We start from the raw sequence: 17,766 nt of genomic DNA on the forward strand, positions 1-17,766 counted from the left end.
AATGTTTGCTGAAGAAAATGTAACTTTGTTAGCACGCCACGGCTATCGCTTTCATTAATGCATAACCTAAATACAGGTACAGAAGCTTCTTTGAATAATAAAACACGCTTTTTGTGGCCCTTTTATGAATACAACTGTTCCTTTCTTTATTTTCTACTGTTTTTCGATCTTTTAAAATCGACGTGCATAACGAATGCACTTCTTATCCTTGCAGTATGTACAGCCTTTAGCTTTGTGACGTTTTCCTTGCTCGCTGCACGCCTGAATAATTCACACGGGAACAACACCGACAAGAGGTCGAAAGATTTACATTTATTTCCAAACTCCATTTCGTTGTAACCTGTTCCTCCACGCAGACAATCAATTACGGACAAACCGTTATAGAGGTGAACAGTCGAGCTAAGCTCATTATTCCCTTCGTTTTATTAGCTCAGCTGCACCCTTACGAGCCAGGTCACAAGGGTATTTGTCTATGCGATCATTACAATGTACATACATGGTTGCCTGAAAATGTTAGAGGTCTTAACGCTTGTTTGCCTGCGCAACCATCCCCGCCTTGGCTTTTGTCGGATCATCTTTGTATGTCTTAACCATAGGACCTATCCCAGCCTGTTTAAAGCGGATTTCGTCCTGTCGTTCGAGTTCTCTAACCATCCGGGTTCGTTTTTGCTGCTGAAACGCCTCTCTGACACTATCAGCGAAATTTTTTTTCCCAAAAGTCAAATTTTCTCTATTGTGACGCACGAGTTTCGGAAGATCCAACCGCTGACGGACAGCAGGAATCCTCAGGACGGCTACCTGAAATGCAAAATGAATAAATTAAAGTAACTTAAGGTTGCCTTTTCTTTGTCTTCTGCTACTAGCGACACAACGTGGCGCGTTTTTTTCCAAATCGTCGCGCGTAGAATTGTCAAACCTCTCTGTACTGGTGCAGTGGTAACGTGTTAACCTATTAGACGTAGGGACACGTCAAGTGCTCTGGATTCGAAACCGTATACAGACACACTTCGTTTCGTGGTTAAAGGAGTCGCCATATCTCTGGAGTAATAGTTAACTAAGACGGTACCAACAAATGTAAAACTCAAAATAAAAACTTCTAACTCGAAACGCATCACTCCCGCTTTTTGCTAGAATCAATCAGCATTGATAGAACAGAAAACTTTTTAGTTAGGTTAGCTTATCCACTTCACAGCACACGTATGCGATTGCAGGTATTCTCTCATTTGCTTACTGCCGCACTGCGATCTAAGTGTATGCGGTGTTTTATTCAAACTAAGAGCGTAAAATCCGTTAATCATTTTCTCATTAATAATAATACATATCGAAGACAAGGGAGATCATTTGAAGGTCGTAGTGTATACATATGAGAAAGTGATGAACTTATTTATGCTACGTATGATATAATAATAACAATAATTACTATTATTATTAACAAAATGTTATTATTACGACTGTTCAACCTTTCAACTGAGAAAGCGACTTAACCAGCAGACAGAATTATTTTTCAAACGTTCAGTGCTAGGCTCTTCGGATTAGATTGTTCTCTTATTCCGTGTAGGTCCTTAGGTCGATACTTTAAAAATTTGAAACTGATTTATCGTGATTTAATGTATGAATAAATATTTGACTGGCAACTCGGTCACTACCTTTATTATACGCAGCAAAAATCGAACCGGTATATTGACTTCATATTCATGTATAGTTATATATATAAATCGTAAATAAAAATAAACGTTACCTCATCCAGTTGAACGTTATATAGGCTAAAGTTAATAATATAATTTTATAAAAAGAAAGAATATTTCAGATGTTTTCAGAACGCCTGTTCAAAAAACGTAATAGATAAGCGTATCTATGCTTATGTTAGGAACCAAATTATTCGTACATCCAATATAGTTATTTTATGGTCGAATTAGTATGTTTGTATACTTCTATCTATGTTGTAACTAACACAAAAATCACACCTGGCCAAGTGTAAAGAGATTGGATGTTGACCAATAGCAGACGACGGCCGCCGGGAAATTCATTGTAAAAGGAAGCAGAATAACGGGTATAGCTCCGAGAACGTATCGACCCCATTTCATGTTGTCAAGACGCACGCCACTGTCTGCACCTAGCTGAAAATGAAGAGATGCTCACCCGTTTGAGGGAAACGTTCTCCATTAGATGCTTTCTAGATGAAAATGCCCTACAAAAAAGGCTAATAAGCCGTGTTTAAATTTTCTTCATCCACATGGTGAATAAGATGTATATAGTTATTTTGTAGGCAAATATAGAGATCCCTCAGTTCTTTTATACACGAAAAAAAAGTATTTTATTAAACTTTGGTATCAAACATCGTAAATAATCTTCGTTGTAAAAACATTTCTGATGACTCTACGATAACTGCCAATGAGAGCATCCAGTGTTTACCTTAGTTTTTACAATCGAAATCGCCTGGTTCGATACTTAAAGCTCTACCGATTTGCTTATCATTTCCTCACGTAGAATACCTATCCTGTCTTCACATTTTCGAACGGCTGCGCGCGGTCCTCTTGAATATCTTTGCTATTAGAAAATCCACTGATAATGCTTGTGATTATAAGTATTAATCTTTAATAATTATATCCTTATTTCATAATGTCCGACACAGTAGCCTTCGCGTCCAAGCTTAACTATGTGGAGTTGACTGCCTAAATGAGTTGGCATATGATTATGTTTTCTTATGGTACTAAGTTCGCCCATTTCCCTAAGAAATTGTAAAAATTGATGCGTGTACAAATCTATTGCACTAGAATGAAGTTTCGAAATATTTTTAGATATGTCGTTCTAGGATCGGGTTTTTCCTGTTACAATATATTCATCTCAATAGTAGTTGTAATTAGGATGATCGTAATAATGAAACTTGTTATCATATTTACAAGTACATTTATATTGTACATAGTTTTATTTGCAAATAATTTTTAAATCAGACAGAAATGTCCTAGTATCCCGACCGGGTTAATGCTTCTAAACAAGTAATTATGTTCAACACTCAGATGAAATAATATTGCGCATTCGTTCATTTTGGAAAGATAAATAACCAGAGAGCATTATAAAACCGATCAGTGGATATGTGCCTCCTTCGAATAAAATCTAGCATATTAATTTTGCATATAGCTGACTTATTCGACAAGTCTAACTGGAATAAATACAATTAATATCGTCGTATATTACTCATGCTTAGCCAGATTCACCTAGAAGCATTAGCGTTTTTAGATAATTCCATACCTTCAGGGTTGCAAAGAGAGTCAGGCTGGTCAATACTGGCAACGCGTAGAACGGGTCTGGGACGGTGAGGTCAGTAAACCAAAACATTCCCCCAGTTTTCATAGAATTCAGGGGCAAGTTGGCCATGCCTTTTAAAGCGAAGAAAAATGAAATGAAGACGGGACCCTGAGAAAATTGCCAGAATCGTACAAAAAGCAAAGAAAAAGCACACATTGAGAGGACACTTGATTGAAAACATCATTTCACATTTCTTAGTATTTCCGCCGCCACTCGATATTATTTAGAACGCGCTATAGATTCACGAAGTAGCATAGGCACCATATCGTGGTGCAAGTGCTGTGCAAGTCTGTGTATGTACGTGAGGTAATATCAGAATCAGCCCCGAAACAAGGCATAAGGCCCCGAAATCCAAAGCTTCGTGTATGAGAATTCCATAAAATCAGAGGAATATCAAAGCAGTATTGAAGTCTAAGTTGTATAATCGGTAAGTTCACGGGTTCCAAAAAAATCTATGTAAGTATTTTCGATTAGAAGCATGCAGAAAACATTATGACTGAATCGAACTCAATCCCTACACGATTTAACCTTACATTAGACGAATAATGCCAACATTGGAATCATGTTAAGCAGTACCAGACGTTATTGGGGGCCGTGATCTAGGTAGCTACTGCGCATCTTTTTAAATATGTTTCCATGGTAACCACAAATACTTGGCCATCGCTGGTTTTTATTTCACCGTCAACAAATGGTCATTTTAGCTTGATGTTACCACGGCATTTCAAAAGTATACTGAATAGCCAATGACTGATGAGAAGAACCATGAAATTAAGTACTTAATGTCGAAGCTTATGCTGCGCCACGTAAGCCTTCTTCTTGCGGGTTCCAGCTGGAGACTGAAGCCCGCTAATACTGTGGCTCCCCTCCAGGACGGTAATACCTCACGGTTTAGATCTGGCGTAATCTAACACACAAGGCGCAAAGAAAGTTTATTGTAAACTGAAAAATAGCGGCGGACGTAGAACTAACTCGAAGCATTAGATTCAAAACGACCACCGCTAATAAATCCCATTGTGCTTCGCTTGTTTTTCAAATTGACCAATCTGTTGTATTGCATCGCAGTAACGACTAGGTTTGGAAATCCATGGGACAATGAATGTATGACCATTAAATGCCGCCAATATTGGCTATTTTTAATTAATCATAGTGGTAAATGATGCTATATATCTATATGCATAAACGCCATATATTCACCTTATTTATTGAGTAGGTACACAAATAGATCTACATGTTATGTTTGCGTTTATTTCATCCTGACTTATTAACGTTGCCTGTAAACATTTGCCCAGAAGCTTTGTCTTTTGTCATTTAATAGATCAACAATACTAATACACGACTACGAACAAAAGTACTCTTTTCCATTCACATAGTTGCGCTATGCTCAAGACAACTCACCGGTGACTTCAGCGAAATGTACAGGCAAATTATCCATATCGACCGATACGCAAGGCAGACCTAATCTATACCTACTGGTACCTGAATAAAGCCAATTATGTAAACTTTACCGAGATAACTCACTCACCTGTACAGCCATGTTGATCATGCCTTTTAACGGGTTGATATTTTTTTCCTTTAGGAAGACAGCATAATCATTACTCGCCCTGAATTAATTAGTAGAAAGTTAGAAAGAGCATAAGAATCTATTTAAATAACAAATTAAGTACAACACCGCTTATAACAACACTTAGCAGATTACAACCGAAGACCTTCTGGTTCCAAGGCCTCGGCGCTGCCGCCTATTCCATCAATGCGATAATGTTAACTACTCCAATACGATCACAAACAGAACTATATAGGGCCAAGTAAGAGATCAAGAGCAACGAATAGCTTAACTTGGTAAACTAATGTGCTCTAAAGGGATCAACAGTTTGCTCTCCTGTATGTATGAATATTCCCGAAAAAACCCTTTCGCAATTCTGCCCAAAAAGCAGCGTATCAGGGTTTTAGAGGGAGACTCGCCACAGCTGTATCAGAAGCTTTATAGTTATCTGGTTTAGCCATGCATGTTTATGTCAATGCCCATATTATTATTATTATTACTAAACCGACTCGTTAGTTCCTCCCAGTGGTCCATTGGCCGCATCTTATAATGCCATTTTAATGACTGGCTACATATCAGATAACTTAGAGATGCACAGTGTAGTTACTTTAGTGTACTAACCGTGGTACCTTGTTGTAGTAATCTCGTTCAACCACGTCTGACTTATACTCTGGCTCAATCATCTTTTCATTTCAATTCAATTTTATATGTATATATGCACTAATAAATTAATTACCATTATTATACCCTAAATGTCTAAAAAATCTCAAAATTTCATGGAAGTGCTGTTCTTACTGTTATGCAAACCTTGGATGAAGCCCTATAATAATCTCTTCGTTTCCACAATAAATTTCTTATTTACAGGGTAACAATCCCTCAAATGCAACGAATGCGAGAACACCCGAAGCCTAGGTGTAGTAGGCACAATGTTTCTTATTTGTTAAAACCTGCATTTAATAGCCTATATCTTTAATAGCCTGTCTTAATATCTATATTTAATATCCGGTACCGTACAGGCGCCGGATAACATTTTGCTCAAAGTATGAGTAAAGACGATACAACATTGAATACACATATCTTAATATCTATTATTTTCTCGTTATTATACCAGCTGCAGTTTCTTACTTCCACAGTTCCAGATTGTTGCCTTCCTGCCTAGCTATTTGCTGACGCTGCTGAATCTCTTGCAGCTCTGGCAGATGATTGTTCATTCGGATGGCGTACTTCTGACTTCGAATAGTCAAAGGAAATAAAATCAACTTGAAAGTCAGCGTCGTTGCCGCAATTGTCATCCACCAAGGCAGTCCTATAGAAGTGATCAAATCACAGGCCGTCGTCACTAAAAAATTGCTTTATTGTTATCGATGAGTTCATCGAAATGAACTTGAATTCATTTATTCAATAAGTGCGCTTCAATTCTTAGCTTTCCTGCAGAAAAATTATATCAATAATAAACATAATGCTTATATACAATCTATGCATACTAATGTATTTTTATCCTTTGCGCTATTATGGACAGCGCCAAATATCCTGCTTCAATATATGCTCCGATCCGTCGAAACAATTAACGTGGATTATGATTAAACACTTTAGATTTGTAGCATATAAAAGTTTAGGTGTCTTTAATAGCCTTTATAATTATCTAAGAGTGATAACTAATAACGTTTACCGCTGTTGATTAACAAGACATAGGTTTCCAAAGACATAGAATCTGACCATAGGAGTTAACAGTGTAGAGAAAAGTCTGCAGGAGGCCCGAGGGACTCCATCCGCCGAGACCAAGTTCGGCGAATGATCCAGTGGCTTCGAGGATCTCCGAGTTCAAGCTTTCAGCCAACTTTGAAAGTTCAAGTTCCTCAGCACTGATTTTGGGTATCGCTGTTTCAGTGGCCGCACCTGTGGCCGAATGCGATGACTGAAAAGAGCATATGTTACCCTCACTGTTATCATCTTTACGAAAGTAACAATTAGATAATGTATTTTAGAAATAGCGATTCAACTAAGAATTATATTATTCTGTAATTTCTTGAAGAACGACAGAACAGAAGGGCTCAGGGTTACTCTATAATGTTTTTACGTTTCTTCTATACATCTTGCCGGGCTTTGATAAAATATAACGGTTGGCCAAACATAAGAAAAATCTTCTAATAATCTAAGAAAAGACACTTGATAGGTTGGAAGTCTCCATCTCACATTTATTTAAGCAGCAAGAAAGTAAAAAGTATTAAAAGCAGCAGTAAAAACGTTAAATTAAGTGAAGACTCCCAAACTATCGGGTGACTACTTCTCAGTTTGTCAAGAGACTTTTGCCCCGCTCCGTGTGTAGATACTTTGTGGTCATATGGCATTTTTTTGATTCCCATTACGAGTGAGGGTCTCTAATCTAAGGAGATGAGATAATATTCTTATTCTTATTTGCGTTTCCAGACACGCAGCGCTCCAACATCACAGCCTGTTCCGATTAGCTGTTCAACAATGAATCGTAATGTACATAATTAGTTTATACCTGTTGTATCAGTTGTTCTATGTCCACATCATGGTTGATGAACTCTACAAAAATCTCATTATTATGTCGGAGATAGGGTGACTCGAACAGCGAATTAGCTGACACCCAGTCACTAGCAGTAATCTTCTGTATCAAATACGACAGTCGAATAAGGAGATCGCCACGCCGGCGGCAAAATTGTGAGTTGGAGTTGAGATTTCCAAGAGCGGCATGCGGTCAGAAGTAATTGCGCATTTTCTTGGATTAGATCTGCATTTATTAGTGTCTTAATTGTGGGCATTTTAACAATAATTTACGATAATCCTATTTTGCCGTCATGCATGATAAATTCAATCGCTCTATTATACTCAGAAGGAGACACAATACTAATATACACGACATAAGCGCATAGTCTTCAGAAACTACATCGCGCGAGAGGAAATCATAAAGCGAATCACAAATAAGAGTGATGCAGATTTATTCTACCCAACCTCATGTTCTGCTAAACAAGAAGTTGTAAGATGCTAACTAATGATTAATATCACATTAAGTCTTTCACTCTGAAAAAAAAATTGATTCTAAAAACCCAATCTTCTCCACTTCGTTTGTAGATTTTATCATTGCTTCCAAGCTTCGTACACTTTTGCACCGATGGCTACATAAATGTGCGCTGGTTAATCTGCCCACATTCGACTCGTTGTTTATACAAAGTATATAAAACATAGCAATTTGTACATGTACAAGTAGTATACAGAATGTGTTCAACCTACGGCAGGGACAGCAGAAGCTGCGGTAGATGTGGAAACAGCAACTGCATTGCTCGTCGTTGAGGGGGTGACGCCAAGTCCAGCCACGATCGCTGTCGCAGGTACTGCCTCGAGTCTTCGAGGTGTCGTGCTCAATGAACGTAACTTCAACGACAAACCCTGAAGTAGCAAATAAGCAGGCAAAATTAAGATTGAGTAATTCAATAGGTAAGATTTCGTGGTTAAGAGATTAAGATTATGGAGTGGCTATGGAGCTTAATTGAGGGAAAAAAGAATATCTAGACCGGATAAATGAAAAAAATATATAAAAACGATGGTGGGGTTTTAACGCATTGTATTATATCACATTATTCATGGAAACTTGTATGTTTCAGATTTGAACTTTTAAGTGGTCCTCTCGATATTATAGTGAAAAGACTTGTTTTTTTATTAACATACTTTGCACTGCTAGGAATACTTATCGATCTAACATAATATGACTAACTACACATGCCGATCTGCAATTTGCCAAGCGTAGAAACTGAATAACTAAAAAATGAAGCATTAATAATGCTCCACGTTCTATATTGTAATCCAAAAGCATGCCTTAAACTTCTCAGATTGTCAGGTGCATATTCTCTCTGATACCTACTTCCTAACCAAAGTAGAATAGATTTTCAAAAATGAAATTTTTCTGTAGAACTTAATACATCTTGTGTAGTAATTATTCTTATCTTCAATCTGAACATGCGGTCACCTAATTATTTGCTATCACATAAGGGTAATCGTGGCCAGATTACTGTACCCCTACATAAATCCATAACAAGTGCGTAGGACTTCAGAATACTGTATTCGTTATGGCTGCAAGCATTCATTAATAATTTTATAAATAGGTATTTACACAAAAGAGTGAACTCCTTATTGTTGCCACACTGCCTCTGCGGGCCGCTATTCGACGCACATTAACTAACATGTCGCTTTAAAATCTGAGGTTGTTTCTCAAAATTCACATCACTCCAAAAACAATATTTCGAGAAATTCCCAAGCATCGACAACGAAAAAACAACGAAATCCAGTCTCCTTTGCCCTGTTTTACAAACCGCATGAAACAACAGACATTTCCTCCTTTATAAGCAATACACAGCGGTACCTCGAACCGCGCACATATCCGTATTTGGACTGCTACAGAATGAGGGCCGCACGGTTCATCGGGTACTCGCTACGGCGTCGCTCATGTTAATTGTAAAAGCACTAGCAATTAATCATTTAAAGTATTATATACTTACAATGAGGTACAATTCAAGAAAATATGTGAGGGTATGCAATGTTTAACGAACACAGCAGCTGGGTTGGTTAAATGGTCTTAAACTAAATGGGTAAAGGTGTAACCTGTAAGATACGCTAGTGTACGCGCTCTAGCCAGCAAAACCTAATGGTTCAGTTTCCCCTATAGGCTCCTGAAAACTATGTTTTATGCCAGCGAGCTCTGACAGTATCAAAAAATCGATGAGCACTAAATAAATCGATAATCGTAATGTCTTCGGTGGTGTGATTCCCGGGTTTTTTTTCGAGACACCGCTCCGTCGATGTTCTCTATGACAGTAGAGACAAGTAGCCTACCAATGAGACAACACTAAAACGAAGGCAATATAATGAGCTCACACACAACAAACAAGATAAAAGAGTTTCGATCTGTCTATGTGATAGTGTAGTGCTAACATATTTACCTACTACTAAAAATAGGCAGGCGAGAGATCTGACTGGGTTTGAAACCAGGCGTAGGGGTTTTGCTTCGTATTAGGACAGGTCAAATGGCTAAAGCCATGCTCAACTAAATGCAGGAAATAAAAGCTTGGAACATTTATATTGCTCGTTTTGAACTATTGCAAAACCAAATTTCTTAATCTGAAACGATGCCTAACGTCAATGCTCGGTTGAAAATTTAAAACATTAATTTTAAATCGTTTAGAAATATCTAAAGGAAAAAATTATTTTTACTTCAAGCCATGTACCATTATAAAGATTTTCTTCACCTACTAATTAACGTCGAAGATTGTACTGCTCGTACAAAATACGGGTAGCATGGGCGGTTGCCGGCGGCAAAGGTTAAATCACATTAGAGTGACGTTGCATCATGCAAATCAAATGGATACTAATGATGATATTATTTATACGCAACGAACTTCTTAACGCACCAAATGCTCGATCACTAATCAAATGACTGTAAAAGCACATTAGAAAAATTAACCTTCTCGGCCATTTGTATTTCAATATTGTAATTTTGGTAATTTCTAATACAGTTGTTAATATTCTTTTGCTTCTCAATATTTAACCGAAACTTGATCGTAAATTTTTTCGGCAATAAACTACTAGAAAAATCGAAAGCGTTTTGATTCAAAGCCTATTGTAAAGAAAAAAAAAATTTGGCTAAGCAAATATATTCTGCAAAAAGTTAAGTTGTGATCACGTTTTTGAGATTATTTCTACAGCAATGAGACTTCTACAGCAGTTAGTTCACACTCAAGACATTCGATGCTATATGTTTGATACTTCGAATAATTTCAACTAATGACAAGGCATGTTTATTACTCAAGCCCTTTCAGATAACTGTATGTGTTACATAGTCTATATAGTAGATAGATTAATTAGGTGTTTTCATTCTGACCATGAGTTTTAATTATTGAGACCATTTTGATCATTAGAGACTACACGGAAGCTATTTTAGCCGTTGAAACAAGCTATGATAGAACTATAGTAACAATTCTAAATAGTTAACATGCTTACGAAGTTCTTTCACAAATATAACACATAGTTGTTTGACAAGTCGAAAGACAAAAAAGACTCAGTGCTTAGGTAAGACATCTGAACTTCTTCATTACAAAGCGCTGTCCACATAAATTTTTATATATAATACCAAATGGAGTTCTCATTTGCCTGCCAATAAAACAACAAAATGCGGCGCCACTCGACTTGCTAGTCACCCGCTAGTATGCAGATTAATTCACTATGTAGAGAGGGGAATAAATAAGGTTATATTTTCGGTTCACAGCCGTTTTAGATAAATATCCTTTTTTTTACATCCTTATATAGTGCAAACGTTTCTTGCACTCTAGCTGAGCCAACACAGCTCAGCGCTTACTGCTCTTTCTGGCATATAATCATTAATTTTATTTCCGTATGTACACACGTAGACATGCCTACGGACATGAAATTATGTACATCTTTACAACTACTGATCCAGTTCGCTATTTATCGCACGATTCCGTGCTGATCAGACAGACGAATAAGCTGACAAAATCTACTTAATAGCAACGACATACAAAACGCAAATATCAAATTTAAGCCCATATATAGGGCTCCATTAATATTCTATCAGCACAATTACTACAGCCAGAATACCCTTAACTGTTTTTGCGTTTGTCCGCTTCCTTGCGCTCGATAGCACCTAATTTTGGTAGATGATTAAAACATGGTTTGCTTGTTTGCTCTATTTTATTGTTGGATGCACTAGCACAAGCTTTAATAGCTGCCTGTTTCTGGCGGATCCTGTCTCCCAGCCCTCGCTCCTCGAGTTCTTTGCTGATCTGACTGTTTCGAAGGAATTCTCTCATCATCTCCGCTGGCTTCCTCTGATTCATGGTCATGATAGGCGGCATCACGTGAACGTGGGGAATCCTTTCGGGGATGTTGAACCATTGCCGCACAGCAGGCACATTCAGAATTGCCACCTGCAATAGGCGAATGTATTCATTCCGTTTATACTATCTGACCGCAATACGAATGAAAATATAAGAACAAATGTTTCTTCTTTATTTTTTTTTTAACATGTGAATTTGGCTAATAAACATTTGTGAACAGCTTTAAGGAATGACACATACCTCTGTTTTATTAACACAATCAATCAATAATATCTATACTAGAAATGATCTGGGATTGACACATGCGTAATAACTGAAGAAGTCGAAGTTAGAGCGCTAAAACCAAGAGAGACAACAAAATGATTCCACTGCCTGGTAAAAAATTGAACTGACAACAAACCTCAACAGCTTAAATCGGCGCACTAGAAAAAAAAGTATTCTGATGATAGGCATCTCACCTGACCAAGCGTGAACACGTTCGAGGTTAACCAATAGCACAGAACTGCTGAGGGAAACCACATCGTCGCGGGAAATATAAGAACAGGTATTGCCCGTAAGAAGTACTTCATTTGCTGCATTTGCTCCGGCTTCGTTCCTGTCTCAGCGCCAACCTACAAAAAAACAACAAATATAGCATGACTGAACAATGATGCAGGTACTGCATACGACTGCGATCTACTACGATCACGACAGAAGTGACAATTACCTCAAGAGTGGCAAGCATCGACAAGCTGGTAAGAAACGGCAAAATGTAGAATGGGTCGGCGATGGTCAAGTCGGTAAACCACAACACACCTCCATTTTTCATTGATTCCAGCGGCAAACTTGCCATTTGCCGAATACCGAGAAAAAATGAGATAAAAAAAGGAGCCTGAAAAGTAACCAAACAGTCAAAGGTTAAAAGTGGCAAATGTCCGAAAAATTCGAGAAATACAAATTTAATAGCTAATCGCTAACTTCTAATAAGGAAATATTATTTAATAGTTTACTTTTTAGTATTTATTCACATAAAGATATCACGGCTTTTAGGTTTCTAATATTTTTAGTAATGACGAAATTATCAACTAAAGGGAAAAGTGTGAATATACCCTAAGTATATTCTCAAGATGTTCATATTTTCTCTTTATTTTTTTAATCATTCAAAGCAATTGTACTATAATTATTTTGCTAAGCCTGTAGTAAATGTTCAATAACGTGCATTTCTAGAAGTTAAAAAGTTTTTCACAATATTTGATATTTCCAATACATTCTTCTGAATCTATTTCATCCGAGAAATTATAGTTTATTAGGCATAAAAATAATTAACGAACACTGAATAAAAAATATTATGATAAGATATAGTTTCATCACGCTATTTTTTATTGCAGTCGTAATAGAAGCTGTACGGTGAATAAGCTTCTAGATAATAATTATCGAGCAATAGCAGGAAGAGTAAAAAACTTCAAATTTGTCGAAAAATAGCAGCGTCAGATAAACATGAAAATAGTATTTAGCCTAGACTTGACATATTCGGCAATCAAGGCGGGTTTCAGACTCTTTTTTCCATGTTTTTCTTTAAAATTTCGAAAACGATGATTTGATCTTTAGCGAAATCTTACGTAACTGGTAAATAAGTGCTTACCTTGCCCGCAATTTGTTTTCGCGCTTTTCTTAAAGGTCAGCGTTCTTCAGGTGAACGCCAAAAACAATTCTACAATCATCCTGCATTTCAAAAATAGGATAAGCTGGTGCCTTAATATATTTGCATATGAAAAATTTGAAAAAAGTTCTCATAATACAGTAAAGCCGTCATACAAACCTGTGCCACAATTGGTAATATTGGTGATATTGGACTGCAATTTTTCTCTCGATAGAATGCTACAAGTTCTTCAGCAGCCCTGCAAATAACAGCAAAAATAACACGCTGATATTTATCTTAACAGTGACAACGTTCTAACAACGTTCCTATAAAAAATTAATTTCTAAGTAGTAAATCGAACTGAAGTTGCTAACAGGATTGCGTTTAGTTTCCAGTTAACTGTTGTCGATGTTTGCCTGGATTAGTTCACAGAGGTGTACTAGTGTTGCGTATGATGATGGATGAGATACAGTACAAACAGGTTCCATACAAATACCACTTCCAGAGCAGCAATTACAGTATTTCGCCGTTCGGGTGGACATCGTATCCTCGCATGCACCATACAATATCGAAGCGCTTAATCTAATGAAAACTGATAAGTCCTAAAAGATTTTTAATGTGGCTGACTTTTTTAGTTTCCTTTTTGTTAATTAATACACAATATGTAACTTTAGAACACTTTACACACATCGATTTAAATTCCAATGGCAACGACACTATTTTAAAAAATCCTACACGATGTATTACTTATAAACACGCACTTTTTTGCAGCGACGTGGTCTCTGTTAGTTCGGGCCTCGCTCATTTTTAATTGGAGTTTCATCATTTCAGGCATGTTATTTTGTAAACGGACAGAACTTATACGGGATTTTACGACAAGTGGAATAAGAAGCAACTTTATTGTGAAGGTACTGACGACAATTGCGACCCACCACGGAAGACCTACACAAGGACACAAAAAAAACGGCACACAGATAAAAAAAGTTAGCATATTTAATGCTGATAAACTATGAATCATATAGATGTGAAGTTTTCAAAATTTCTTTTCACTAATCATACGTCGTGTACAGTGTATGTCAGGTGCGGTGATTCGAAACAGTGACTTCTAGCTCTTCTCACCGTGCAAGACACCGCTCCGATATATAAATCTTAGTGACGACTCACGAAAGTATTCTATCACTCTTATTAATTAAGAAAAATAGTAGTTATTTCATGCGTTTTGTGTAATCGTGTGTATCACATAACAATCATTATAAAAGATAACGAATAAAATTCAGCAACTTATCAAACCAATTGAATGAAGATTGTCGAGAGTCACTTGCACTAAACCTGGCGGCGTCCATCCACCGAGGCCTGCATCAGCTAAGCTTTGAGCAGTAGTGGCAGTGATAGGAACTGCTGCGAGTAGGTTATTGCCAGGACGCACGCCATTAACAAACTGGTTCGCGTCCAACTCTTCAAAACCACAGCGCGCTTCGTCATTGGAAGCGTCCTATAGCAGAGACAGGCATGTTGAAATGAGGAGATACGAACGTAAAAAATATAATCAAGCAAAACAGGTACTGACTCTTTATTTGTTATGTACTATGCATAATAATAATTTGATATTGACAAGTAACTGTCATAGATGAATTAATGCTGATCATCATACTTTAGCAACTGCCTGTTTGAAAACGCTCACCGGACAGAACGACTTGATGTTCGGTATGTCGGCTGAAGTTAACTCATTTTTTAATTTGGTAGTAGAACTAAAACTAATGTCTTTAAAAAGCTCGGCCTCGAACTTTTTTGGCGTTGCGCTGAATGAACGCAGTGGTAACGTCTCCTGGAAAAGAAGAAATTTCATATTAATGATGCTCGCTGCAAAGGTTACGTTTTATGTCTCAAATTTAAATTAAAAACAAAAAAAAAAAACATTTTAAAAGAAATTATCCGCAAAAGCTGAACGTTTGGTTAAACTACATTAGAGCTGTCTTTAATTGACACCCTTTCACAACCCGAACCACATTTCTAACGAGATTTAAAAACAGTCAAAGATACAATCTATGAGAAATGATCTTACTTTGGCAGACTGCCAGCAATAGTTAGGCATATCTCATTAATTTGATCGTATCGGTAAGATCTGCTAGCTGTAACTTCACAAATCGGAATGGACTTAATAAAATTAAGTGATTGCATAGTACTTACACTAAAATGCGTACACTGCCTGTGTTATAGTTTATATTTATAGACATTTTTGTATTTTGAATCCTATATAATATTATATAGACGATATATAGAGAAAATCGAACGTTGCTACTAAAACCACTTCCAAATTATATATGAGAACTTGAGCTCGTTTCGGTTTCAGCTTGATTTCTACTGTAAGATATCAAAGTGGCACTTTTTTAGCTACTTGTTTCTAAGAATAATAATTCCAATAGTTAGACGTTATCATTAATCAAATAGGCAAATTTTGACACGTTCAAATCAAAACTGACATCATGCTATACACGATTTCGAAGCGAAAACAACAACAAGTTCTCACCGAATTCGGTCACTTACACAACTAACAAAATAGTTAGTTTTCGCAGTGTTAACTGCAGTGACCTACCTTTAAATAAAGGTTTGAAGTCTTCAATAAAGGTAAAATACTCCTTTGAGTTGTAAGTCGGTACACGTTTAGGAGCATTTTGGTTGGTTGTGAATCGAGAAGATTCACTTCGAAGAACGCGCTTTTTTTAAAAAACTCAAAAACGACGAAAATTGACGCTTCTCATACATGCGCGAGAGCCCAGCCTGAGACTCCTTCTTTAGTGGGCACAGTGTGGAACAAAACGTTCTTTTTCAGATGTTGCGCTGGAATAGAACGATGCCAACTCCGAACCGCGCATCGGCGGCTTTCAGTTGAATATGATAATCGTCTTCCTCAACAAGCAACTTTTGGAAATTATTCCAAATTCACAGTACAGATAATAATATTTCTTCAATCGATAGTGCCATCGTTTCGCTAGATTCCCTTGCATCCATTGTGGAAGTTGAGCAAAATTACTCCAATCATTGTCATCCGCGGTATTTCGAAACCCTGTCGCGTCATCTTGACTACTACTGTCTTTTCTGAGCCCAAGACCCAATCACTAGAGTATTTCGAAAATACAACAAATAATCCTTTGACCGCATCTGTTGAAACGGCAGGGAGTTAGAAGGGTGTTTGCTACTGGCAGCAATTTCAATGAAGTGAGAATGCATGTTCACCATTTATTATAGCCTCTAGCACTTACATCTTTCATCAAATTACTTTTATCGATGGCTGAGGGCAAAATATACATCATTGTTTTAAACTAAAATAATACCTAATGATGAATAAGCATTTGATTATAAACTTTATATTTAAAATGGTTAGAAAAGTATAACTTAAAGTAAAGCAGCAATTGGAAAAACAAAAAGACTCAAATGACGACCCACATGTTTTATAAATCACTTGTACCTATTCACGAATTCAATAATCTTTTTTCGCGAAATAGCTTGTTGATCCTAAAGCTCTAGTTTTTTTTTGGTTCTGCGTACTTTTTGATCGTATTATACTATATGTAAAATCCTACTATGATTGGATAGTGGCTGAGAAAGGTTACTAACTGCTGCACATTCATATTAAGCAATAGTAATATTTATGTATGACATAAAAATAATTTTCTTCCGCTATCGATATAGGTTCCAGTTTTGAGCATTTTTGAGCTAGAAATAATTTATCAACACCGTCTATCTATCTTTCTGACATTTTTGCATTCTAACCTTTTCTGATTCTTTGTATGACTGCATAATTGAGATTGACGAATGGTTATCGAATAGAAGCGAACTAATTAACAAAACGCGCACAGAGTTTCCTTTCCAACGAACCTTTAATATGGTTAAAAGGTTTTGGCGAGCCGCAATTCAAGACAAGTTTACCAGCATTCCATATGGAATATGTAGAGTGCTCAAATAACAGCATGTATAGATTCTCTGTTATGTGGAGCCGAGAGTAACGCGTTCTGATGTTTGGTGGATAGACAAACGCGTAAATATTAGCAAATAGAATGTTGAAAATTGAGGAATATAAAACAATAGGCCATTTGATGTGCAGATCAGATGCATCTAAAAAAGAATTCGTCGATCCGATTTAGTGACAAATAGGCAATTTTTGAATCTAAGAGTACGACAAACCGCTTAACTTTCTTCTTGATATTCTTGATTCACGAGTTTCTAATATAATTTTATATGGGTTCTACTAAACGTTTAGCAATTCCGGTGCATCTAATGGTAAGAGTTAGATATCCTATGATGAGTAATTACTGATCCTGGTCACCTCATTCGCCAACATCTTGTGACGATAGTGAATGTATTTCAGTTATATTACGTCGTAGCTTTAAATTACCCTCGCATGAATGAAACCATCTCAAGACAAGGTAACGCAA

General features: G+C 36.9%; 2 protein-coding genes across 3 annotated transcripts; both read right to left on the reverse strand.

Moving 5' to 3' along the window:
- Positions 1-108: 108 nt before the first annotated feature.
- LOC111260224 (mitochondrial inner membrane protein OXA1L) lies at positions 109-9,217 on the reverse strand. 2 transcript variants are annotated; one of them, XM_022832815.2, is made up of 9 exons: positions 8,979-9,217; positions 8,102-8,257; positions 7,353-7,478; positions 6,563-6,761; positions 5,972-6,152; positions 4,829-4,907; positions 3,250-3,414; positions 1,965-2,117; positions 109-798 (listed from the first exon to the last, which is right to left on the reverse strand). In XM_022832815.2, the coding sequence occupies exons 1-9, from the start codon at positions 9,048-9,050 to the stop codon at positions 523-525; spliced, it is 1,407 nt and encodes a 468-aa protein (XP_022688550.1). In that variant the 5' UTR covers positions 9,051-9,217; the 3' UTR covers positions 109-522. The 2 variants fall into 2 exon arrangements, with proteins under 2 accessions (XP_022688550.1, XP_022688551.1); XM_022832816.2 differs by lacking the exon at positions 7,353-7,478 and having other exon boundaries at positions 8,979-9,215.
- A 1,709-nt stretch (positions 9,218-10,926) lies between these two features.
- Positions 10,927-16,338, reverse strand: LOC147753527 (mitochondrial inner membrane protein OXA1L-like). The gene is made up of 8 exons (XM_086968213.1): positions 15,927-16,338; positions 15,015-15,158; positions 14,624-14,825; positions 14,095-14,275; positions 13,514-13,592; positions 12,422-12,586; positions 12,174-12,326; positions 10,927-11,805 (listed from the first exon to the last, which is right to left on the reverse strand). The coding sequence occupies exons 1-8, from the start codon at positions 16,002-16,004 to the stop codon at positions 11,479-11,481; spliced, it is 1,329 nt and encodes a 442-aa protein (XP_086824339.1). The 5' UTR covers positions 16,005-16,338; the 3' UTR covers positions 10,927-11,478.
- Between the last annotated feature and the right edge of the window lie 1,428 nt (positions 16,339-17,766).

The sequence above is a fragment of the Varroa jacobsoni genome, unplaced genomic scaffold (assembly GCF_002532875.2).
Source record: "Varroa jacobsoni isolate VJ856 unplaced genomic scaffold, vjacob_1.0 scaffold_413, whole genome shotgun sequence".
Taxonomy (NCBI): Eukaryota; Metazoa; Arthropoda; class Arachnida; order Mesostigmata; family Varroidae; genus Varroa; species Varroa jacobsoni.

Bases quoted from the DNA above. Each gene is read 5' to 3' on its own strand.
- LOC147753527 (XM_086968213.1), bottom strand. From the start codon at position 16,004: ATGCTCCTAAACGTGTACCGACTTACAACTCAAAGGAGTATTTTACCT. The intron at 15,159-15,926 runs GTAGGTCACTGC...CTTCTTTTCCAG, and splicing joins CTTCAAACCTTTATTTAAAG to GAGACGTTACCACTGCGTTC. The intron at 14,276-14,623 runs GTTTGATAAGTT...GTCCTTGTGTAG, and splicing joins CGACAATCTTCATTCAATTG to GTCTTCCGTGGTGGGTCGCA.
- LOC111260224 (XM_022832815.2), bottom strand. From the start codon at position 9,050: ATGTTAGTTAATGTGCGTCGAATAGCGGCCCGCAGAGGCAGTGTGGCA. The intron at 7,479-8,101 runs GTAGGTTGAACA...TATTTGATACAG, and splicing joins CAGCTTCTGCTGTCCCTGCC to AAGATTACTGCTAGTGACTG. The intron at 2,118-3,249 runs GTATGGAATTAT...CTTCATTTTCAG, and splicing joins CTCTCTTTGCAACCCTGAAG to CTAGGTGCAGACAGTGGCGT.